The 25,839-nt window shown below is 39.3% G+C and overlaps 1 protein-coding gene across 15 annotated transcripts in view; it reads left to right on the top strand.

Moving 5' to 3' along the window:
* Positions 1 to 20,441, top strand: part of RUFY2 (RUN and FYVE domain containing 2) — a 61,787-nt gene extending 41,346 nt beyond the window's left edge. For 8 of the 15 annotated variants that reach the window (XM_043551242.1, XM_037903508.2, XM_037903506.2 and 5 more), the window contains 6 exons: positions 2 to 121; positions 2,077 to 2,206; positions 7,736 to 7,830; positions 9,166 to 9,214; positions 16,007 to 16,084; positions 17,077 to 20,441. In XM_043551242.1, coding sequence (XP_043407177.1) covers positions 2 to 121; positions 2,077 to 2,206; positions 7,736 to 7,830; positions 9,166 to 9,214; positions 16,007 to 16,084; positions 17,077 to 17,220 — 616 coding nt within the window. In that variant the 3' untranslated portion in view covers positions 17,221 to 20,441. Of the gene's footprint in view, position 1; positions 122 to 1,026; positions 1,158 to 2,076; positions 2,207 to 7,735; positions 7,831 to 9,165; positions 9,215 to 14,407; positions 14,538 to 16,006; positions 16,085 to 17,076 lie in introns of those variants that run through there. The other 7 variants (XM_043551246.1, XM_043551245.1, XM_037903510.2 and 4 more) reach the window with 5 other exon arrangements.
* Positions 20,442 to 25,839: the final 5,398 nt, after the last annotated feature.

Raw genomic sequence — 25,839 nt, 5'->3', positions numbered from 1 at the left:
GATTGCAGCAAGCGGAGAAGTCTCAAATGGAAGCTGAGAATGAGGACAAGAAATTCAAACAAGAATGTATGAGTAAATCTGAAAACCTGCAGAAAGAAATCTCCCGAAAGGAGAAGCAGCTGTAAGTATACTTCCCTTTTGGAAAAAGTATAAGGCACTTAAAATCTTTTTTTTCTTTTATGTTTACTTTAAAACATTCTATTAACTAAAAATGTAAGATACATTACATAATATAGGCAGCACATTACTGATGATTTTTAATTGGATAAAGATGCGTCTAGGAAGACATATATTAGGCAAGGGCAGGGTGGAAGAAAATCTGTCATTCCAAGTAAATCAAGCTACAATTGATTTTTTTTTAAATAGCTGTCCAGCCAGAAGAGGGGGAAGAACACGCATGTTTTTTGGCTGAAGATAGTCTTAATTCACTAGGGAAAAAGTTGTTAACAGGAAAAAAAATTTTAAATTTATAATAAACTAGATTAATCCACATTTTATTATCGTAAATCTTGCATAATTTAAACAGCATAAATTTACAGAAACTGCATAGAACAATTAAACTATTCAGGCTTGAAAAAGAAGCCAGAATCCTTCAGAGTGTTTGTAGCTGAAAGGCACTCATGAAATCCTTGAGTCTGCTAGAAACTGAAATATTAAATCAAGAAATAAAAGCCAAATTCTGCTTTTACACTTGTGGAATTCCATAGACAGGTATTTGGCTCAGAGAATCAATGCAGCTACGAGTACTGATGAAACAGTCAGGAATAGCAGTAATTAGCACTTAGACTGTGCTTTCAGTGCACTTTATGAAAATCCCTGAAATATCCATGTGAGGTTGGGTGGTATTTCTCCCCTATTTTAGTGAGAGAGAGAGAGAGAGAGAGTGAATGACCTAAGATTACAGCAAGGATTAGTGCTTGGGAGTTCAAAGTTTCCAATCTTGTGTTCAGACCACATTGCCTCTCTTACTAATTTAAGTATCAATACTTGTTCAACCATCATGACAAATGTTCACTTTACCACCAGTCATCTTCACAGATTTTGGCAAAAGAGCAGTTCAAACCTCAACCTTAGAATTCCGCAATTCTGAAAGCTCAAGGTCATGTTCACTTCTGATCTTTTCCAACAAACAAGATGCTGAGGTAGTGTCCCAAAAAGTAAGTTTTTCCTTTAAAAAATGACTTAGCTATCCTGTTATAAAATCAATACGGACAAGAGTTCCTCTTGAAAAACTTTCATAACTACAGTCAGATCTTTCCTCCTTCATTAGGTAGTAGGATTTCAATCCAGGAGTTTACTCTCATCTGCCGTTAGTTTGTGTTTTCTATGCGGTTTTAAGAATCATTCTTTGTCCATTTAAATTGATGACAGAATTGCAACAGTGGATCCATCGACAGATTGGCCCCAGTTCCTTTAATTGTAATCCAGTAGCTGTGATTCGTATAAAGCAGAGCCTCCTTTATATCATCTGGTGTATAGGAATTTCAATAATATCCAGCAGCTCAAAATACTTTACACTATATTCAAGATCCCTTAGAAGTTATATATTCTTAATTCTGTCCCTATAATCTCCACTCTGAAATAAAAAATAGAGGCTTTCAATTTAAAGTCTTACTAATACAACACCTTTTATGAGCACTAGAAATTCATGTAACCGCTCAACATCTCTCACATAGGAGATCTGTATTATAAAAAAACTATATGACAGGAAAAGCTTAAGACAAACAGGAAAGGCCTCTAATATTTATGTTTCAGTTGCCAAAGAATAGTTACTAGGACAGCAAATTTAAATCATTGCAAAAGCCAGTTCTTCAGAATTGTTTGACACCCTCAAAGCCTCTCTCAATGGAAGCCCTCTATTTTCTTATAATTTATTACACTTGTATACAAAATCTTCTTAGGAAATTGCAGATAAATTTAAAATAAAAATAATGAACTTGTAAACAAATTAAAATAGTAAACTACTGTTGTTTGTTGGGCTGGACTGATAGTGAAACTAGAAAATTGAAAAGGGTTTATTTTTTTAAAAAGATTATACCGAAATGCACCATGATGGTCTTTTGTTTGAAATTCTAGTGTTCAACTGGAAACAGATTTGAAGATAGAAAAGGAATGGAGACAAACCTTGGAGGATGATCTGCAAAAGGAAAAAGAAACGTTATCTCATCTGAGAGTAGAGACCCAACAAATAATTTGTCTTAAAAAAGTAAATGCTGGAGGAAAACTTTTCAATTTCACTTTAGCAGTAATTTAAAAGTGAACTTGCCAGGCTTTTAAAATATAAATGTTAACTCTCCCAGATCTGAAATCCTTAATAGAACAAATGTTTAGGCTTAAAAATACAAATAGATATTTAATTTTTTTTTTAAAATCCGTCCTGTCTCACCCCTGTAGTCTTGAGTTCAGGATTCTGTGTTTTCCATAAGGAATAGTGAAATCCACATTCTCCTTTCTGAATCATACTGAAGGATATTTCACTATAATCTTGTGATGGGCCAGTGAGGGTTAATGTTCTAATCCATCAAGCCCTGTCTATCTTGCTACTTAAAAATCTCATATCACTAATTTCTATAGTATCTTTACATTTCTTTACCTTGGAAGTGATTGAAAAGAAGCAAGTGAGTGGAGTGTCTGTCATTTAGCATCAAACTGAAATGAAATTAATTTGTGAATTGCTACTGTTGCTGTTAGAATTAGATCTGAGATTTTAATAGAAATAGATATTTTTCGTGTCTCAGCCAGACTCCCAACGTTCACAATTTGGTACTGGAAAGGCTGATGTTAGAGGATCTGTTAGGAGTTCCTGAAATCCTTCTGGCTCACCTAGATTCCATTTCTTTTCCAGAGGAGTTACTTAGACAGAATGGTCAACCACAAGCAGAACTAAATAATCAGAAATCACTGCTGGGATTCAACTTAGAGTAAATTCTTTTGAGAGAAATTCAGGAGGCTAAAAACCATGTGGAAAATGAAGTCTGCCCAGAGTCCAATGCTGGGAGGCACTTATAATAGAGAATAGGTCTAACTAACAAACTGCTGTGGGTAAGAGAGAGTTCTTGAGAAGTGTCTCACTAACCTTAAACTTTACCTGAATATATAGAAATTAATGGACTGTACCATGGATAAATATACAAAAAATTGCATGGATTCAAAATGTCATTTTAAGTTTAAAACAAAATCTTTCAGGCTGAAGGAAATTACACCGTCAAAAATAGAGGAAGCAATAGATTAGTGAACGGTCAGGGGGATAATGTATGATCTGAGACAGGAGAGCAGGGCTTCCATTTTTGTGTATTAGCAGACTCCCAAATAAAATACTAAAAAGAGTTATACAAATATATTCACAGAAGGATATTCCTGAATGGAATGAGTATTTATTGTATACCTATTTGACACACTCAGTGTGATAGGATTTCAGGAACCTACTGTTGTTTTCAAGTAGTTGGAAAAAATCCACCCATAGATGTTATGGTTTTTCAGGATTTTATTACTCGAGCCAATAGAACTAAAATATATTCTAGAGACATAAACTATAGATTTAAATTATTTGTTTCAGTTTCTTTAGTTTATCAGGAGCAAGTAACGTAAAGCATATTTTCTATTTAGAGCAGCTAGCTTTACTAGTAAAACCCAGTTAATAAATGTGAGGACATTAGTGTCTCATTTAAGAGAATTTGATCCTGAATTTTGCCCATTGAGGCACTTATCAACAAATTGGCATGTGTTCATGCACATTGCTGCTGAACTCTCCAGGACTGGTATCGGAGCTGTGTACCCTCTTCTGTTGGTGTAGCCGTCTCAGATGGCCTGTCATAGCCTGTGATTGGTGGTATCATTAGCAAGAGGTAAGGCACACTTGGACTGGGCGTTTGGCAAATTGTTCTTGCCTGTTTGACAATGAGGCAGCAATTTGTTGGTAGACGTTTTCAGGTAGAAGAAGTGCTGGGATTTTTATGGTCCCTTTTTGTGCAGTTCAGTGTTTGGGCTTTTTTTGTGTGTGAAGAGCTCAGATACTAAAATGAATGGGTGTTTACAAATCTTTAAATAAGAATTTTAATTAGATTCTGAATCTTCATTAGAAAAAAAAAAAAAAAGGTTATGCCCTGTCAGGCATGGTATCACATTTTTCCCAGATCCCTTACTGACTGCAGCTAGCTAGCACCTTGGGAGAAATATTTGAGGATGACCAGTTTTCTGACCTATGTCTTGGACTTGATTGCCCAGTGTCCGGTACACTTTGCCCCTCTGCCCCTCACCAGATATCAGCAGTTAATATTTCTCGTCTTGAGGAACCAGTTAATGTAAATAACAGTTAAAGAAAAAGAGGGAGAAATCTTAAAAGAAAATGTTATTAGGCAGTCAAGAAACCAAAGGAAACCAGCTGAGAAGTAAGTGGATATAGAACATATGAAGGTCTGAAGTTACACTGAACTTCATTTAATGTAGGTGAAAACTTTGTTCTAGAGGCAGATCTAAAAATGCTTGTATTGTTAAATCTTGTCTGCTTGTATCATCTCTCTCTCTGTCTCTTAATATCACCATGTCTAGAGGATAAGTCCATCAGTGATTCTCTGCTCTCTTTGTTAGTCTACTTTCCTCTACTCTTCCTTTGTGTCATGTCTTATCTCGGACTTCTTCTTGGTTTATGCTGAGAGCCATTGAAGGAAAGGAAAAGTAGTACTTGTGGCACCTTAGAGACTAACCAATTTATTTGAGCATAAGCTTTCGTGAGCTACAGCTCACTTCATCGGATGCATAAAGTGGAAAATGCCGTGAGGATGTTTTACACACACAGACCATGAAAAAATGGGTGTTTATCACTTCAAAAGGTTTTCTCTCCCCCCACCCCACTCTCATGCTGGTAATAGCTTATCTAAAGTGATCACTCTCCTTACAATGTGTATGATAATCAAGGTGGGCCATTTCCAGCACAAATCCAGGGTTTAACAAGAACGTCTGAGGAACAGTGCGGGGGGGAAGAACAGGAAAAAACAAGGGGAAATAGGTTACCTTGCATAATGACTTAACCACTCCCAGTCTCTATTCAAGCCTAAGTTAATTGTATCCAGTTTGCAAATGAATTCCAATTCAGCAGTCTCTCGCTGGAGTCTGGTTTTGAAGTTTTTCTGTTGTAATATCGCAACGTTCATGTCTGTAATCGCGTGACCAGAGAGATTGAAGTGTTCTCCGACTGGTTATGAATGTTATAATTCTTGACATCTGATTTGTGTCCATTTATAAGAATAAATCCATTATGCAAGGTAACCTATTTCCCCTTGTTTTTTCCTGTTCTTCCTCCCCCCCCCACTGTTCCTCAGACGTTCTTGTTAAACCCTGGATTTGTGCTGGAAATGGCTCACCTTGATTATCATACACATTGTAAGGAGAGTGATCACTTTAGATAAGCTATTACCAGCAGGAGAGTGGGGTGGGAGGAGAGAAAACCTTTTGAAGTGATAAACACCCATTTTTTCATGGTCTGTATGTATAAAACATCCTCACTGCATTTTCTACTTTATGCATCTGATGAAGTGAGCTGTAGCTCACGAAAGCTTATGCTCAAATAAATTGGTTAGTATCTAAGGTGCCACAAGTACTCCTTTTCTTTTTGCGAATACAGACTAACACGGCTGCTACTCTAAAACCTGAAGGAAAGGAGTGAGAGCTCTCCTGTGTATTTCTTTTCAGGGTTTTATACTGTCATCATAATATATGAGCGTCCCTTTCCTCTTCTAGACATGCCATTGCCTCTCTATTAGTACCCAGACTACGTAACTTTTTGACAGGGCATACAATTAGAAGGGACTCAAGTAATCAAATCCAGTCCCCTGCTATCACAGGCAACCCTGTTCATATGATCCCATTCATAAATTTATCAAGATCTGTCTTTAAACTAGTTTTAGTATCTTTAATCTTTAAGTATCTTTAAATAGTTTCAGGTGATTTTATTTCTCTCTCTTTCTGCACATCTACTATAGGATATAATATTTAATGTTAGCCATATTCTCTAGATAGGCTATTTGCTGAATTCAACAGGTGTATATGCAGCTTCATATCTTCCCCATGCAATGTCCCCTTTCCTGCTGAGACAGCACATTGAATGCTCATTTATATAGCTGCTCTTGTCTCATCCCATGTTAATTTTTGCATCACAGTGCTTAGTTGTTGTATATTCAAAATATAGCATTGCTGGTTTTTGAGGAGGAGTTAAGTCTTGATTTGCATTTTAGGATGAGGCCTGGTTTTAAAAGGAAGAATAAATCAAAAGGAAGAGCAGACATGCTTAATTTTTAAAGAACTGACTATGAAAAGAGAGAGAAATATTGTCCAAAATATTGCAGATTTAGAAAGTTTTCAAGATCTACAGTAAAGAAGCCAATTTTAATTGTCTTGTTTCAAATTACCACCTGTAACTGATCTACAGAAAATAATTATTCTATAGATATTGTATTAATTAGTCGCCTCTTAGCTGTTTCGAAACTAGAGAATCATAGCAGTTATTTTTTTAAATAATAGGGTGTGAGTGTTCCTTTAGAAAACTGTCATCTGACATAATTACACTGTAAGATGAAATACCCATCTGTATATAGTAGAAAGAAAAATGTGAATCCATTACTTCTTATCAGAAAAAGAATCCCCGACTCATACATTCCAAGTAATGTGTTTTTCCTGAAACAGTTAAGATCACAGCCAACTAAAGAGGACAAAAAAAGGGCCTCCAGCTACTTGAGGTGTTTGCAGTCTCTGCTGTTGCAAGGAAAATGGGAAGGTGAAGATGCCAGAAAGATAGGAAAAAAGTGAATGTTAGATGAATTGTACTCATAGATGCATGAATACTTTTTCAGCAGTAGGGTTTGAAAACCAACTGTTTGTCTGCCACAGTCTTGTAAGAACCTCAAGGCTCTGAGGTTAAGTGAGCATAAAATTTAAATATAAAGTAAATGTAGATTAAATAGCAGCAGAATATCCTTTCTAAGCATATGTTTGTTATACCTTTCCACCTGCTAAACTTATTTCTCAGATACCCACACAATATTTTTAGTGACTAATAGGCACAAAAATTGTGTCCAAGGAAGGATGCTGGGGCAGTGGCATACTGGGGATGGCGTAGGCTATGAGAGTCTCAGTGCTTCATGCTCCTGCAGATCTGCTAGGACTATGCCAGAGATTAATTTCTTAGGAGAACGTGAAGCACATTTAAAAGGGTAAAGCACATTTAGCCACATATATATTCTTAACCTTTTTTGGGTCTGCCTTAATCCCACCAATCCTACCTTTCCTTTTAGGGAAATAGTACAAGAATGGGGTTTCCCTTAGTATTTCTCAGTGCCTGATCCAAAGCCCATCAAAATCAGTAGCAGTCTTTCCATTGACTTCACTGGGCTTTGATTCCGGAACTTACAGCAGAAAAGTTTGAATAGTACAGGAGGAAGTGGAAATCACATAACATTACTGGATGTGGAACACAGGCAAAACCACTGGTGGTAATTATGTGAACATGTCTTCCCTCCCTCAACCATCACACAACTTTGTTTATGGGGTTGCTATTTATCCTTTTGATATTACCCAAATATTATTAGTGACTATTGCCCCTTCCTGTAACCTTCTGACTTGACATACAATATTGGTTAACATGTAAAGTTCTAACACTTAAGAGTAACTTTCTAAGTAATAAGTGTGTACTATGTTATTTCTTCTTACTTTAAAAAAACGCCACCTTTTATTTTTTTTAAAGGAATTCCTTAAACTACAGGACAAAAATAGGCAGTTGAAAAAGATATGTCATGACCAAGAAGAAGCTCTCCAAGAACTGGCCTGCAAGCTTAGCGAGTAACTTATTTTTCTTGATGATTTTTGCAATGTAAAATTCAAGATAAAGCTACTGAAAATAACTGTGCAACTACCATGTAAATTGAGACCATGGAAATTAGGGAGGATTACTGGCTTCAAATGAAATTTATTCAGTTCAGTAGGAGGAAATTATCTGACAATTTTTCAGAAAAGAAAGCTGTGTACAAATGGCCTGGGTCTGCATCTTGAACAGAGTTACCTTCACATTAGGGTGGTGGGTAGCCTCTAGCAATCGTATAATAGACTTAATTATGTTCATCTCAGAAAAATCAGTCCTAATTAAAAATGTTTTGGGCAATCTAAGAGATTCCTCAGACTTATCTTATGAAGATCTTCCTGTCTCTTAATAAATGCATTCAAGACACTGTTGGATAAAGTTTGAGCATTTGTGTGAACTCCATTTCACTAAAGACTAATTCTGTTAGGAATCAATAACTGTGGGTTCCACAACAGGAAGATTCTTATAATTTGAGATGATTGTCCACGTGGATCCCATTCCCTACTCTTCGGCGATGCACATCCCTGGCATATGAGCTCAGAAGCTTTTAGCAAGTAGTGATCATTAGATGCATGCGCATGTTCAAGCCTCTGCATACGTGCTAGGATTCCAGGGTATAAAATGGGATGCAACTCCAAAGACTGTTCATGTCATTAGACCATTTATCAGCAGTGGGCTCTGAACACAGTTCAGTGTCCTTTAACACTTTCCTCCTTGGTATTTTTGAGGAATGCTTTCTCCTTTTTAAGGCTATTTTTCTCTTGTAAATAGTTATGCCATGACTAATGCCGTGTTTTACATCCTGTGTCTAAAAGAGTAGTATCATGTAGCTTATAGCTTAAAGCCCTGTTTATACTGCTTTGTTTTGCACTGGTGTAGTTGGACCCAGGGTAGATGCTCTGCAATGGAATAAAATTGCTTGCACTAGTGAAATTTAACCCAGTGAGTTCCAAATCCCATTTTGCACCAGTGCAGTGTGTCAGCATTAAGGATTTGCATCTAGATTTAGTTACATTGGCATAAATTTCCCAAGTCTATACAAGCCCTAAACATATGCCACCATTCATAGGATTGCGAACTCTTTGGAGAAGAGATTGTGTCTTCCTTTGTGTTCGTACAGCACTGAGCATACCCTGAATTGGGGCCTCTAGGTGCTACTGTTCATATAAATATTTTTAACAATATATCAGCCAGAAGTTCATAATAATTTGCCTTTGACTTTTAAAAGAATTGTAACTTCTAAAGTATTTTAACCATATGTGGTAACTAAATACTCTCAATAAATGTCTAAACTATGTATAATCTTCTATGTTTAGATCAAAGCTTAAAATAGAAGATATAAAAGAAGCAAACAAAGCATTACAGGTTAGTAAGATTTGGAGGGAAAAGGAGGGAAGCTTTTTCTTAGTTATTTTCTTGGAAATTTTTAAACACGAGAGAAGATTGTTTCTCCAAAGGTAAGCATTTAGAATAGATTTTCATTTATCTGGTCTCATGCTCCAGGATGAAATAAGTAGGCATTCTCTGAAGCACTTAATGGAACAGTTTGACTGCTTTGGACCTACTTAATTTTGTTTGGAATGTTGCGATGGGACCTTGGTTTTTGTTTTGAATTTGCTATCAAAATACCTTAATCTTTTAGTTTAAAAAAACTATATTATTATATGAAATAAGCGAATATCTCCTTGGTGAAGTTAAATTCCAGCTTGGTTATTTAGTCCTAAGGAACTGAATTATTACTAAATATAAATTTGTATAAGAGAGCCTGGTGAAATGTCCTTGGAGCTCTTTAGTTTCTGGATGTTGGGTGCTATCCTGAATGCTTATGAAGCTCTTTGGGGCAGAGACCATCTTCTTGTTACTTGTTTTTACAGTGCTTAGCACAATGGGGCGTTGGTCCATGACGTGGGGCTCCTAAGCCCTACTACAGTTTAAATATATTATATCAAATTAATGATAAAATTATTTTCATGTAACTGTTGTTTGAAATAATTTCTTGTGCGCACTCATCTACACCTCAGGCAAAGTTGTGATTTATTGATTGTTGGTTTGGCCAAAAAGAACTTAGCAGTTCACAATGCTGCTATCCGTTTCCCCAGTCTGAAGCATTAGATTGTTGCCATCTGAGAGGCAGCATGGTCCAGTGGATGGGGCATTGGATTTGGTCTCAGAGAATTTATGTTCTCTTACTGGCTAGCTGTGGGACATTGGGTGAATCACTCTGTCCCTTTGTACGTCTCTTTCGGTTTCTGAGTAGTGTCCCTGCGGGAGCTCCACTTCAGATGTGCGTGCATCCCTGCACCTTTGGAGATTTGTGGCAGCAATGCCCATTCGACCCGCGCATGCCCCTACACATCCTCATGCCCCATGCTGAGGCTATACAAAGCTGTGCAGGCGAACCCCCCTCAGTTCCTTCTCAACCAACATTGGCCTGAAACAGAGTTTAGCGTATGCCTGTTTGCTTAGCGCTTGTTTGCCTCTTTTATTAGTATTTAGCGGTAAAGTTAGTAGAGTAGGTTCAGTACCTTACAGTTGGACTGTTTGTCCCCTTTTTTCTTTTCTTTTCCCCCCAATGAGGGGTTTGAGTAACTTATTTTCTTCTGTTGGGAATCTGGGCTACCTGGGCTTTAAAATGTGCCTCTCGCATAGAGAAGCAGTCCTTGTTAGTCATGGGCACTCCTACTGCATTCATAGTTTGGGAAACTCGCATATTCCTAGCAAGTGTAAAATCGGCTTGTCCTTTAAGGGAATATCCTGTAAAAACAGGGACATTAATTACAGACTTTAAATGATAAAAAAGAATACTACATCCCAGCCAGAGACTGAGTTTTTTATTCTCTCACCCAGCACCAAACTCTCTGGTCATGGATGTAGTCAATGAAAGGGGCAGATGGTGTACCCAAAAGGCCACTCCTTATAATATTTGATACCAGATATGTCTATTTGTTTGTAAGAGCTATTCATCAGCAACACTTCAGTTCAGGATAGCTCATCACCAGGTGCTGATGTCAAAATATGATTACCTGGACTATGCGAAGTTTAAGGATTTTATTGACCATTTACTACAGGAACATCGAGGACAGTTCCGTGCCATAATAAAGGAGGATCAGGCTTTTGTAAAAGACCTCACTGCAGGCTTCATAGATGTGGCTGACACTGCAGCCGGCTCTGTTTCCATCGCAGTTGTGACAAGGCTAACTTCCTGGGTTCAGTTGTCTGGGTTTCCACAGGAGGTACAATCAGCCATGAAGGATTTACTTTTCAATGGCCAGAAGCTTTTCATAGATTCCACAGACAACTCACTTCACACCCTAAAAGACTCTAGGGCAACGCTTAGGTATTTAGGAGTATATGCATCTGCTGATAAGAGAGAATGTAGCATGTCTCAAAGATCCCACCCTGTTCAGTTTTCTATCTCCCGCAGAACGCTGGAACCAACAGCTAAGAGGTTGACTGCATCAGCTGAGCCTTTGGCATTGTCCAAACATCGTTTTTGATGGTTTGGTCTAGAGTCCAGACCACCCAATGACCGGATTTTATCAGCTGCATTACACATACACCCCTTCCTCAATTTGGACACTGTCTCTCTGTATTTCATCAAGCCTGGGAGGCTATAACATTGGACAAATGGGTATTGGAGGCGATTACTTTGGGTTCTACAATCCAATTTACCTCCATCCTGCCCCTTCAACCACTTACCCCCTTATGATTAATTCTTACACAGGAAATGTCATCACTTCTAAATCTAGGAGACATAGAACCAGTCCCACAAGGGAAAATGGTTCTATTCAAGAGACTTTTTGATACCCAAGAAAAATGGATCTCAGACAACTGGACAAGGATGTCAGACACTTAAAATTCAAGATGGTGTCCCTAGCAGATGTAATTCCCTCCCTGGAATTGGGACTGGTTTGTGACCCTTGACTTCAGAGGTGCCTACTTCCATGTAATAATTCATCTTTCCCACAAAAGAGTTCTACAATTCACTTTCAATCATAATTGTTACCAATACCAACTCCCACCCTTCGGTCTGTCTTCAGCCTCTAGGGAATTCTCAAAAATTATGGCAGTTGTTGATGACTACCTCTCTTGTCTAGGAATAACTGTTATTCTACCTCAGCAACTGGCTCCTCAAAGGTTGGCCATATCCGGAGATATGGTCAGCAGTGCAAACAACAATTTCAGTATTCTGAAGTCTAGGCCTGCAGATAAATCTCGAGAAGTTAATTTTCTCAGTGATTTCTCTTCATAAGAGAACTTCCAGATTTAATAATGTGCAGATCTTATCTCCCTCTCACCTGGTTTCTTGCTCTAAGGAATCTTATACAAAGAGTGCAGCTCAGCCCTCAAGTTCCAGCAAGGACATCTGTGCAACTGCTGGGACACCTGGTGGCTTGCATTTTGTGATATATAACCTGGTGTTGTATCTTCAGTGTCTCCAGGGATAGCTCAGGACTGTTTCTGTACCCAGCAAACATGGTTTGAAGAAGCAGGTATCTGTACCTAGATAGATTCTACAGTCACTCACCTGGTGGCTGAATCCTTCCAAAGTTTGTGCAGGAATCCTGTTCAGTCAGAAACACCTTACAGTTATATTAACATTGGATGCTTCCCTCTTGGGATGGGGAGCACATTTGGGTCCTCACACAGTCCAAGGCAAATGGCCACAAAAGGAACAGCACTTGCACATCCACCTGTTTGAATTAAGGGCAATCAGAAATGCTTACCTCCAATTTTTTCCCTGCTCAGAAACAAGTCCATCAAGATCTTGACAGCAAAGCATGCATGAACTATATCAATCATCAAGTCAGAGCATTTTCCCCCTCACTCTGTGCCAAAGCGATAAAGCTTTGGAACTGGTGCGTCACCAGTTGGATAGTCATCTTGACTTCTTACCTCCTGAGGATACAAAATACCATGGTGGACGACCTGAGCAGATGTTTCGCCCTAAATTTTGAAGGGGAGTTGGACTCTGGAGTCCTCAGCAAAGTATTCCTAGCTTGGGGATTTCCAGAGGTTGACTTTTTTGCCACAGCAGCCAAAACAAAGAGCAAGAAATTCTATTCCAGAGGAGGATTCAGTCCCCAATCTCAAGGGGACTCTTTCCTCGTTACATGGACCAAAGATCTTTTTTATGCGTATCCAACTCCATTGCTCTTAAGGGTCCTTATCAAGATCAGACAGGACCAAGCCAAAGTCATTCTGACTGCACAAACTTGACCAAGCCAAGTTTGATTCCCCTACCTCATCAAAATCGTCTCTTGCCCTCTGTGGCAGCTCCTGATCATATCTTGATGGTTGTCTCAGGATCCAGGTCAGATGCTTTGCCCTAATCTGAACATCCCACAACTGCAAGCTTGGTTCCTCAGTAGTTTTCAGGACAAGAGATCACATGTCCATTGGAAAACAAGGATACCATTAAATAGCAGAAAGGAATCTACTAGACACACTTACCTTCAGAAATGGAGAAGATACTCTCTGTGGTGTAACTGGCACCATTTTCCTCCGACCCACTCCTCTTTCTTCAGTCCTGGAGTTAGAACTCATGGAAAGGCCTGAATTTTTTTTAGCAAGCTTCATTCAGTGGCAGTGACAGCTTTACATGTGGTAGGTTTCTCAGTATTCGCTCAGCTGACCACAACAAGATTCCTAAAAGGACTTATCAATTTTTTTCTCAGATTAGAGCCCCTATGCCGCTTGTGGGATCTCGACCTGGTTCTTAACTGACTCATGAAACAACCCTTTGTGCTTGCTGCTACATCTCTCTTTGAAGACTGCCTTCTTGGTGGCCATTACCTCTGCTCAAAGGTTGGGGAGATGGGGATTCTAATGGCAGATCCTTCTTTTACTGTCTTTTCCAAGGAGAATGTATCGATACAACCTCATCCAAAGTTCTTACATAAGGTGTCCTCTGGGTTTCATATCAACCAAGCTATTCACCCTCCAGGTTTTTTTCTTAAGCTGCATCAGCTTACAAAGTAGTCTGTCTTTCATACACTGGACTTTGAGGGTGTAAGCCTTTTCTTTGAACAGGTCTAGGCCAGTCAGAAAGACCCCTTAGATTCCTTTTGTTTCTATTTCAGATTAATCTAAGGGGGTGCCTGATTCCACCCAGGGATTTTTTAAATGGATCTCTGAATGTATTATTGCCTCTTATGATTTTACTCAAAATACACTTCCCCTAAGAGTGATTGTACACTCTTCTAGATCACAATCTACAACTGTAGCCATACTCAGATATTCCTGTTGCTAAAATTTGCAGGACTGCAACAATGTCCTTGGTGCACACATTTTCTGACCACTGTGCCCTAATTCATGCTGCAAGATCAGATGTGTCAGTAGGTAACACAATTCTTTCTTCAGTGATGGACTCTGTTCTGAAACTCCCACCTCCTTAAAGGGTTACGGCTAGGGAGTCATCTAAAGCGATGCACCAACAGGGATGCTACTCACAGAAGGAGCAGAGGTTATTCACTTTGTGCAATAACTGGAGTTCTTTGAGATGTGTCCCCCTGTGTGTGCACTCCACTACTTGCCTTCCTCCCCTTTGCTTCACAGTTGCCTCTGTGGGTTTTGCAGTAGAGAAGGAACTGAGGGCAGTTCACCTGCGCAGCCCTACATAACTTCAGTATGGGGCATGAGGATGTGTATGGTGCATGTGTGGGCCACATAGGCACTGCTATCAAACATCTCTGATCTAAGGCATGGGTGCATACGCGCCTAAAGTGGATCACCCACAGGGGGACACATCTCAAAGAACTCCAGTTACTGCACAAGGTGAGTAACCTGTCCTCCTCCTTCCACTCTTTATTCCTCTTGTTTATTTAGCCTGTGTGACATTACCGAGGGTACAATCTGGACTGTTGAATAGCTGGGTTCCCTCAAATTTCCAAGTTGGGGTGCCTTTTACAATGCTTCGCTGTAAGAGCAACCACTCGTGGTCCTGCTCTCTCACACCCTCTAACATGTAAAATTGCTCCCAGTTGAATTGTACAAATGCTTTGGCCACTCACTCATGAATGACATACAGGGCAACACCACCAACTTCCCAGTCCCAGACCTTCCCCCAGAAACGTGCATCTTGTATTACCCAGCTCTCTACTGGACAATGCAAGCTCATATAAGGTCAGTGCTATTATCTCAAGTGGAGGTTCCCAACACTTCAATACAAACACACACTGGTTTAGATAAAATAAGTTTATTAACTACAGAAAGATAGATTTTAAGTTATTGCAAGTAATGAGGCATAAAAGTCAGAACTGGTTACAAAAAGGAAAGAAAAGGTAAAATGCAAACTAATACCGAACTTAACAAGTTAAGTGTGTTTTAAAAGCAAAAAGGGTTTTCTCGCCGTATGCTTACAGCAGTCTGGCTGGATTGCTTCAGCCAGGACCTCCGCCCATTCAATGATTCTTCCTTTGTTTTTCAAACATTGTTGATGTCATGAGTAGAGATGAGGGGAGAAATAATTTGTGTTGTGGGTGTCCTCTGTTCTTATATCATTCTCCACTCCTTGAGGATTATTTCCAGCTGGAGTTTAGGTGACAGTCTGTTTATACAGAAACCACAGTTGACCCCTGCTGTCGATATGTTACGTTCTTGCTTACACCCTTCTTCATGCTGAAGAATGGCCACTTAACCAGGTGATAGTTTATGATAATCCATTTGATTATTCTGATACCTGGTTGGGGTATCTGCGTCATCACCAGCTTTTCTAACCTTGGAACATGTCAGAACACTGTTATACAGTAAACTCTTACAACTTTACATACAACGTTACCACACATATTTTACCAGGACAATAATGATCAGCAGATTGAGTTTTTAAATGATACCTCACAAGGCATATTTTGTACAAAATTTATCATAGTTTTGTAAAAAGAGTAACATTGGGTACAGACTGTCACAGCCTATGCAAGTTGTTTTGGGGCAGGATCCATCTCTTATGTCTCTCATCTGTTTATACAGTGCCTCATGCACTGGGACACTGATCTCAATTGGCACAATGATGGTACAACTCCAGATGCTACTGTAATATAAAAAAAGAATAGTGCTTCTGTTGAGCACTCCTGTCCCCAAGAGCCCCAAAGGTTGGATGTGTCACAAATATTTTGTGTTTTCTGAAAAAAACTTTTCCTCCCCTCCCCTCCCCTCTAGGGACAGGTTTGGCTGAAAGACAAAGAAGCTACACACTGCAAGTTATGTGAAAAGGAATTTTCTCTTTCCAAAAGAAAGGTAAGATTGGGTAGAGATCTAGATCAATTCCCAATCTTTAAATGTCATATATAAAGAACATTCAATTTAGTACTCTTAGAGGTACAGCAGAGACTCTCACACATGAATTAATACAGTTATTTTAGGGACATTTCCTAAAATGCTTATATTTGAACTTCTCCATCTGTGTTTGTTGTGTACATACACACATGGGCCCTGATTCTACAAGGTGCTTCATGTGGGCAGACCCCTATGCCTGTACAGAGCCCCACTCATGACCTCAGGGGTTTGTCCGTGCAGTGCACCTTGTAGGATCAGACCCTTAAGTAACTTTTGAAGTGCACTGAGATCTGTTATTGTCTCAAGTAAATTATTACAGTTGGTGATATTGTATTTAAAAAGTGTTTGCAATGCATATTTATACAAGAGACTAAGAAAATATGAATTAATATCCTGAGTTTTAAAACAGCTTGTAGAAGGTTGTATTTGTGCATGTGCTTTAACTGCTTCTGAAATTAAATTATCTCAACCATTTTTAATTTTTTATTTTAATCCCTTTAGCTACTAGAGATTCTGGACAGATCATTTCATTTTCAAATCAAACCCATATTGACTTCTACAAATGTAATTCAAGACATTTCTAGCATGTTATTTTACAGCATACATGATGCTGCATGCATAGGTCTTGAAGAGCAAAATCAAGCCCCAGTTAGTGGTAACATTATTTATAGTGCATTTTCATTTGATTTTGGTAATTTCAGTTATACTTTACTTAGGTCAGAAATAGGAGGTTCATAGATTGGTAGCTTGTCTAGAAAAGCATTACAGATTGGGGCTTTTCATGTGTTGTCCTGTCATCTTTACAAAACAGCCATCACACTTCTTACCTAGAACTTAAAAGTTTAATTTCAAAGAGTTCTGTTTCTGTATTTGTTATAACAGCTAATTATCAAATGTATAACAAACTTTGTGTGCAATTTAAAATATCCTTTTGTTTCTCTATCTTTATTTAGCATCATTGTAGAAACTGTGGTGAAATTTTCTGCAACGCCTGTTCTGACAATGAACTGCCTCTACCATCCTCGCCAAAGCCTGTACGGGTCTGTGATTCCTGCCATGCGTTTCTTATACAGAGATGCTCTTCTAACATGCCATAAGATTCCTCTCCAAAATATTTATGAACTATTGCTATTTAACATAGTATATAAAAAGATATAATGTAAAGTAATAACATGTATATTCCTGGAATACAAGTAAGCAGTGTAGATTTGGATTTTCAAAATATACTAAGGCCTGGTCTACACTACAGTTAGGTTGATGTAAGCCACCTTGTGTTTTCCTAGTTGTGCATGTGTCGACGCTTAGTCTCCTACTGATGTAAGCGGCCTGTTATGCTGACATAGTAACACTACCTTCCCAAGCAGCGTTGAGCCATGGTCGATGCACCATGAGTGTAGATGCTGCGTTGCCCATGTCAGCTCAAACAGTCCTCCAGCAGCTGTCCCATAATCCCCAACACTGACCGCTCTGGTTTGTTGTGTAGACGTGGCCTACGGGAGTTAGGTATCCAGCTCCCATTGAAACTTAATGAGAAACAGGTGTCTAGCACCCTTGTGCTCCTTTACAGATCCCAGCCTTTAATATTTGATTCTGTTTGTTACACCCAACAGGTAGCAAAGGAATGAAAGGTTTTATATAGTTTTAATGGAGAGAGTATTTCATATTCAGGTTTTTCTTCAACAGAGTTCATGTAATGGTATTTAAAGGACATTGAACAAAAGTTTGACAGGAACCTATTTCCTTTTCTACCCAAACACAGACAGTGGGAATTCGAATAAATGTGCAGGGTAATTCAAAATAATACGTTACAAATTAAGCAATTTTGTAAAATATATTAAATCAATCTTGTTTAATTAAGCATAAGTATTTACACAGTTAACATTTCCCTTATTTTTAGTTATCTACGTATTTTTTTAAAAACTGGGCTGTTATTTTAGGAGAAAATACACTCTTATAATAGCCGAAATTACTCTCAGATGTATGCAAACAACTTCCATTGATGTCAACGGAAGTTCCACATGCATATCTGAGGACAAAATTTTAAATTTAGATTACTCATAAGTGTATGTTATGTATTTACCGTATTACTTTAGAGAAAAATCACTGCTTCACACTCAAAACACTGTTTCATTGTAGTGCCTGTTTTTTAATACTTTTGATCTTCAGATTTCTGAGATAAGTGGGAATATGTTAATTACAGTGAAAAACCGTCTTTAGGAGGAAATGATTCCATAAATGTAAATTAAATATGTTTTGTGCTTTTTTTAGGTCATATTCCAACTGAGGCACTACAGTAAATTTTTTCTTTTCATAATGTTTACAGGATATAAGAATGTTTTATTTACTTTTAATTATTCAGTGGCGAAAAAAGGAAAAATCCAATTTTTTTTAGCAGTATTCGATCTGCTTTTTAACATTTCATCCCCTAGTTTACATTATAATACTTTATTTAGAGGCTTAATATTAAGTTAGTGCATAAACAGCCTTCTGTTCCTGCTACCAGCTGCAGAATATGTGTACATCAAGATAAAATGCTTTAAAAGCTAAACATTTCAATAAAATATACACTAATCCTGGTCTAACTGCAAATTCCAATAGCGAGTTAGGAAAATGTTTTAGCCAATCAACCTCCAGGAGTGATTCCATTTAGTTTAAAAATATTAAATGAAGGAGCAACTGAATTATGAAGCTATAACTCTTTTATATTAAAGGTTTTAAAACCCAGTATTACTACTTGTTTAAAAGAAGCCTATCTAAATAAATGAGAGAGAATAGAGTTGTAAGGCTATGTCTACACTACTGTGGGATTGACGGTGCTGTGATCGATGCACCAGGGGGCGATTTAGTTCGTCTAGTGAAGACCTGCTAAATCAACGGCAGAGTGCTCTCTGGTCGACTCTGGTACTCCACCGGGAACAAGAGGAGTAAGATAAGTCGACAGGAGTACATCTCCTGTCGACACATGCGGTGTAGACACTGCAGTAAGTCGACCTAGGCAACGTCGACTCTAGCTACATTATTCACGTAGCTGGAATAGCGTAACCTAGACGACTTACTGCAGTAGTGTAGACATAGCCTAATACTAAGTAGGACGTGCCTTGTGTTAATAGGTTGATCAACTGTTGTTTTAGCTGCCATCTGGCAGTGACAACTATAATTAGGTTGCATAACATCTGTTCTAACTCCCTGTTTTCACTGGTTGTAACTTTTCCATATTCACCTTTTGAATTAAAATTTTCCAGACTTGATATCTGCTTAAAATGAATTTTGTTATGTAAACTTTTTGAGCAGAAACAGTTTGGCCTGTTTTCACTATGAGGATAGTGAAGGTGGGGAAATATTTTTTCAATTTAGAAGAAAAATTGCAAGGTTTTTTCAGGTGAGAAAGGTGAAATATGGAAAGGAAATAGTCATCACTGAAGCTGTGCACAAGATTGTTCTGGAGCAAAATGGGTTTGATTTGACCAAATGAGTGTTTGAAACATCACTAACCCCTTCCTTTAGACTTAGGCATTCTCCATTGGGGGAAGGCTCTGGCTGATGAGATGCTGTGCTCCTGAGGAGCTTAAGAACTTCACCAGCCCAGAGCTTTGTGTAGCTGCAGTGTTAATAGGGTGCAGAAGAGAGGGCTTCTGTTCCCTCTGAGGGGTTGACCAGTGTTTTGTTTAGGCAAGCTGACCTGGACTACATGCACAACACTCCTTAGACTGCAGTTCTACTTAGACAAGTAGCTCCGTAAAAATGGTATGTAATTATTCTGTGTCCATGCATACAAACAAAGGGGAGAATTAGGGTTGAATGTGAACCCTTAACTTTGTCATATCCTGGTATTTGTTTGAGTGCTTAACCATGGGACCTTAATGCTTTTTTCTATGCTTTGTGGGTGAGCACTAAGACCCTTCCCTTGATTTTTCAGAACTTCAAATTTGATAATTAGAAACTTCTTTGAATCTAATAGAGAAGTTTCTGCTCTGATCTTACTTAAGGTAGAGTGGATATCTTGAGTTCTGTGAAAACAGAGTCCATTCTGGGAGCAAAATAAAGAGGTGAGATCTGAACTGTGTCAACATTTTTAAATTTACAAGACCCATTTCTAGACAGAAAAATGTACTGCATTGTCCAAGTTTGGATTAGTACATTTGCACTGATAGTAAAGTATTTGTACAGTGGAAATTCTTAGAGGAGTATTGTTTTGGTATTAAGAGGAGCAGCCCTAAACTGTGGATTTATTGTTGGTCTCTTTGTTACAAAGAGAGTCTTTACAGTCAATAGGCCAAATTCTCCAGCACGTTATAGCCTTTTGCATCAGTCTACCAATGCCAAGGGTCAAAAAACCACACAGCCAGTATAATGAGCTATATGACAGTCCTCAACCTAGGGAGTGTGACCAAAGCACCTTAACTCTGTCATTCACTGGCTGCCTGAACAGCCCACGGGCTTTGCTCTCACCTACACCAAGGTGAAGGGTATACTACATCAAACACAGATCTAGCACTGGGATCAGGGAGCTCTTAATAGTTCTTGCTGACACCGCTCCTTAGCTTTGTCTGTCATCTATTAGGCATAGCTGAGAATCTGGCTCTAGTACCTGATATGAACTCCTACTGAAACCTCCCCGAGGAGAGTTATGAACTTCTGTTAATGCCTTAATGGGTTGTTTACATCAATCCTAACTGCAAACACTTTGGATGCCACATGCACAGATAAACTCTTCATGTCTCAGTGATGTACAGTACCAAAGAGACAAAATGGACTTGTTTAGGTGCAGATTCTGCGCCTGTGGGTATATAGAGCACTATAAGTGGGTCCACTGCATGTGGAGGAGGAGAAGAATCGATGAGGGTTAGGAATGAGAGGAAGTCCGACAGTGTGGTGTTGAGGCTAGTGATTGCGACTGCACTGAACTATTGGCTAGGCCCCAGTAAAGAGAGATGCAACAATTACTGTGCTTACAGCAGCCCGCAGGCGGTTCTAGCAAAAGCTATTTGTGCTCTGCAGTAAGCTAAATTCTGTAGCAAAATTCCTGTATTCAGTGACACTTTGTTGTGGTAGAGGAAATTTTGTGGTAGGTGTCTTAAAAGTAAAAAATTGAGGTTTTTATTTAAATATGAAAATGAACAGTATAACCAGTAGCCTGTTTATTTTAAAATTATTTCTTAAGTTTCCCTTCACTTTGAGTTATTGATATGCCAAAATATTTTTGCAGTAACCACATAACTGTATTGTAGATGTTGTCCAGAGCAAAGCTGGAGATTTTGCCAGCTACTTAAGAAACACTTGGGCCTTTTAGCACCTGGGTGGGTGTGGGAGACGCTCTGAGATTGTTCAAAGAACATTTGCAAATGTTTCTTCTAAGCGATCAGCAATTTAAATGTCAACAATGTGAAATATTTGTCTCTAGGTTTCAGAGCCATGTAAATGAATAGGAAAGTTCACATCTCAGAGTTGTTTCAGGCTGTGCAAAAGCAGGCAGATATCACTACATCAGTTACACTTGTGCTGCATTTTCAAGTTCTTCGCAACTGTAAGTGTTAGAATATTTATTAAAGATGTGTAATTGTATGGCAAAGTCATGGACTACATGGGGCCACAAAGCTGTTCTGCTGCTTGGTGAGAGGGGAAGATTCTCCCTTCCTATCACCTTGCAAACCTGCAGAACTCGGGCTTTGTGAGTGAGAGGGTTTGAGTCAGTATGACATGACACGATAAATCCTGCCCCTTTTAAAAATGGATATTGCATGGCAACTGTGTCTGCTGCTAGAACACGTGTACCTATTCCTGTAGTGTTTGATGTCAGTTAGATAACAGGTTTCAGAGTAACAGCCGTGTTAGTCTGTATTCGTAAAAAGAAAAGGAATACTTGTGGCACCTTAGAGACTAACCAGTTTATTTGAGCATGAGCTTTTCGTGAGCTGCTATGCATCCGATGAAGTGAGCTGTAGCTCACGAAAGCTCATGCTCAAATAAACTGGTTAGTCTCTAAGGTGCCACAAGTACTCCTTTTCTAGTTAGATAACAATACACCCAGCAATTATTACATGTGATAACATCTCTATAAGTTTCAGAGTAGCAGCCATGTTAGTCTGTATCCACAAAAAGAAAAGGAGGACTTGTGGCACCTTAGACACTAACCAATTTATTTGAGCATAAGCTTTCGTGAGCTACAGCTCACTTCATCGGATGCATTCAGTGGAAAATACAGTGGGGAGATTTATATACACAGAGAACATGAAACAATGGGTGTTACCATACACACTGTAACGAGAGTGATCACTTAAGGTGAGGTATTACCACCTCACCTGAACTCTGCTCCCTACCCCATTTCTACTGGGATTACTAACAGTCCAAACTTTTGACCACTGTTTGAAAAAGAAAACCCACTCTGCCAGAATAAAACTTCCTTCTTCCATATGAATGCCTCAATGCTCCAATAAGCATTGCACACTAAATTCATTATGGGACTGGGCTCCAACTGCAGAATTTACTCCTAAATCTGCACGTCTCTTGTGTTAAGCCTATCAAATAGGGTCTGTTCTCCAAGTCCTCTCTCCCCAAAGGGCTCAGTTCAGTGTCATCTCCTTTATCACACCACATGCTGGCATGTCTTCTTTTATGATCTCCCACCACTTCTTGGGTCAGCCTCTCTTTTTCCCTTGATCTGTTGGACTCACATATTGTGAGGACTGCACTGTACATGGCCAAGCCATTTGAGCCTGCATGCCCTCATTTTTTTAAATCTGTCAGTGTTACTGTGAACATGTCTCTAACAACACATTCCTCACCAAGTCTTTCTTGCTTACACCACTCATCCATCTCAGATTTGCATTTATGTGGAACAGAGCTGTTGCTCAGCACTCAAGTGTCATACATTAATACTGGATGAACCACTGTTGTATAGACTTCTCTTTTAAGTTTACTGGTAACTTCCTATCTCTTTCCATTTGACCCAGGAATTTATTCTAGCTCTGATTTTGTCCTTATTTCTCCCAAATCTGCACTGGCCAATGGAAAACCTGAATAGTTATCAGCCCAGTTATTTCCTTTATCCACAGATTTGGATTGCTCCTATTATAGGAGCCAAGATGGTTTTGAAACAATTCCATTTTTTAACTCAGCTTCATAAATCATTCTTGCACATAAAATGCTTAGCTGTAGCCTTTGAGAGTAGTCATGCAATTAATGTTCTACTGATGATGCCAAGAATTTAATTGTAAGTGTTTTTGTAAAGAATTTTTTTTAAAAATTGAGATTTTTGTAAATTAAAATAATGCAAATGTTTGTAAACATGTAATTTGTTTGAAAAAATAAAATGTGACGTAACCAAACTGCACCTAAGCTATTATTTGTGTGTTTTGGACACTTGACAGTTTCCACTATTAAAATACTTTGTCTTAATATTGCCTCACAAAATGGGCTAAATGCTGCTCACTTTATTCCTGATGTACTACCCAGCAGTGGGACTGTGTGAATAAAGTGAGCAGGATTTGGCCTAGTATGTAGATTTGCTCTGGTTTAGTAGTACCCCAGCTTTCCATGACATCTGATCTTGAAAGCTGGAGAAATACACTCCTTTAGCTGACACTATGAGAGCTAGGGCCTACGATGTCCAAATTCATGTGCTGATCATCAGAGCCCTGGGCACATGGGACCCTGGTAATGAGCCAGCGCTGAAAGAATGTGGTCCATCAACACTATGCTCAGCTGATGCGGCAACTCATGGGTTTGGACACCATCAAGTGGTCAAGGGACATCTACATAAAACACATCACCAGACAGCGGCAATACCAGGAAGGAGAGCTGAAGTGCCCATGAGAAGCAGTCAGGAAAGTAACAAATACTTTCCTCATGGACTGTCTTTTTCTCTAAATGGACAGCCTATGCTAAATTCTCAATTACTGAGGGACAATCTTCACTCATTAATAGATTTTGCTTTCCACCACCAACTCTGTATAACTTTTTTTTTCCATGAGTAATATACTGAAATGCATAGATGCTAGATATCTAAACCGTATTCTTAAATTCATTCACCTCAGTTTGGGTTATTGCTGATTATGCACTATGTGTATCTTCTGACTTTAAAAACAAACTTTGTATTTGTGGATAACCCAGCCACTATACCCAGATGTACAGACACTTTTTTTGTTGCTGAACCCATGCTGCCCTGATTTTGGACTATGCTAAAATAGCATGTGGATAACACCATCTCCAACATTAGAAATCCAACTTAATAGGCTTACTTGGTCCTACTAGAGGGCAGGGGGCTGCACTTGATGACTTCTTGAGATTCCCTTCCAGCCCTACATTTTTGTGATGCTCTTCTTTTTCCAGCCAGCTTTGAATAAAGGGCAATTACTTACCTTGTAAAGTAACTGGTTCTGCAAGATGTTTTTGCCTCTGTGTAACCCCACGGCTAGGGGCTTTTGACCAAAAAGTTATAGAATAACTTTTTCCTTCTCCCTTTTACTAAACATTTTACTACCAACTAAAACTAGCTAAGGCTGTAGAGCTGCTGTCCATGTTTATAGCCATCTGTACTTGTGTGCAATCAGGTTATTTGCCAGTGCTCAGCCTTTCCACCTGATCTTACCTGGTTTACTAACTTCATAGGTTGCCTTCTGCTGTGAGGCTTAACATCATGGAAGAGGTGGTATAGCTTTTCTATTTGAAATCCCTTAGAGCAGGAGTCTCAAACTCACAGCCCACAAACCTCCCCAATGTGGCCTGCAGGGCTCGAGCAGTTTTGGGGCTGGTTCTCTCTCTTGGACCCACCTGCTCCCCTGCCAGTGCAGCAGAGCTGAGCAGTGTCTACATGCACATTCCAGTGGCTGCTGGCCCCTCCCTGTGCTGTGGGGTAGGGCTGTGCCTCTGCATGCTGCTCCTGCCCCACGTGCCCCTGTGGCCAATGGGATGCTGTGGGGGCAGTGCCTGGGGGCACCACACCCCTGCACCCCCTCCCCCTACACTCCCTCAGAGCCTGCACCCCCTCCCAAACTCCTTCCCAGAGCCTGCACCTCAGACCCTCCCTCCCAGAATTTTGGGGGGGCAAGTTCTGGGCAGCATGAGTGACATCATTGGCCCACTAGGAGGATTTGAGGACTGGCACTGGCCCTAAGGTAAACTGAGTGTGAGACCCCTGCCTTAGAGGGATAGAGCATCTGACCTTTGGAGTGCACACCTGATGATGGGACTGTAAGTTTAAGCATAATCATAGGTACGGACGTCCCGTCACAGTACGTTTCTGGATTAAAAAGGGGAACATAGCTGCTCCCTGAGCCTTATCTCCAGCTCTTCTAAACTTCCTTGTTCCTGTAGGCCTGGGAGAAACAGATTATAAAGCTGCAATAAGAACATGAGGTGCTGTTTTGCATCAGTCTTCCCCCCCACCTCCTCAAGTTTGGCCATCTTTTAACTATGCAGAAGAGTTGGTACTATTTCAACAGTTCAATGCCAAGCTTGTATGTTAAGCTGTCTCCCCCACTTATCCCTTTTAGAAAAGATATTGTAAAAGTGTGGGGAAAAATCCCCATGAAAGAAGCCAATTAGGAGCACTTTAATGGCCAGCTTTCCTGTGTCGGCAGTTGGCTCTGCTTCCTCATCTGAGGAACATAAAGGACCTCCACCAAATCTACAACAGTGGCCAGGCCTACTTCGGGGAGAAATCTGATTACTTCACATCAGCCTCCAGTATGTAGTTATTTCATATTTAACATTGAAGC

The sequence above is a fragment of the Chelonia mydas genome, chromosome 7 (genome assembly GCF_015237465.2).
Source record: "Chelonia mydas isolate rCheMyd1 chromosome 7, rCheMyd1.pri.v2, whole genome shotgun sequence".
Lineage (NCBI taxonomy): Eukaryota > Metazoa > Chordata > Testudines > Cheloniidae > Chelonia > Chelonia mydas.
Note: the sequence above shows the minus strand (reverse complement) of the source record. Positions and strands in the feature narration are given on the sequence as shown.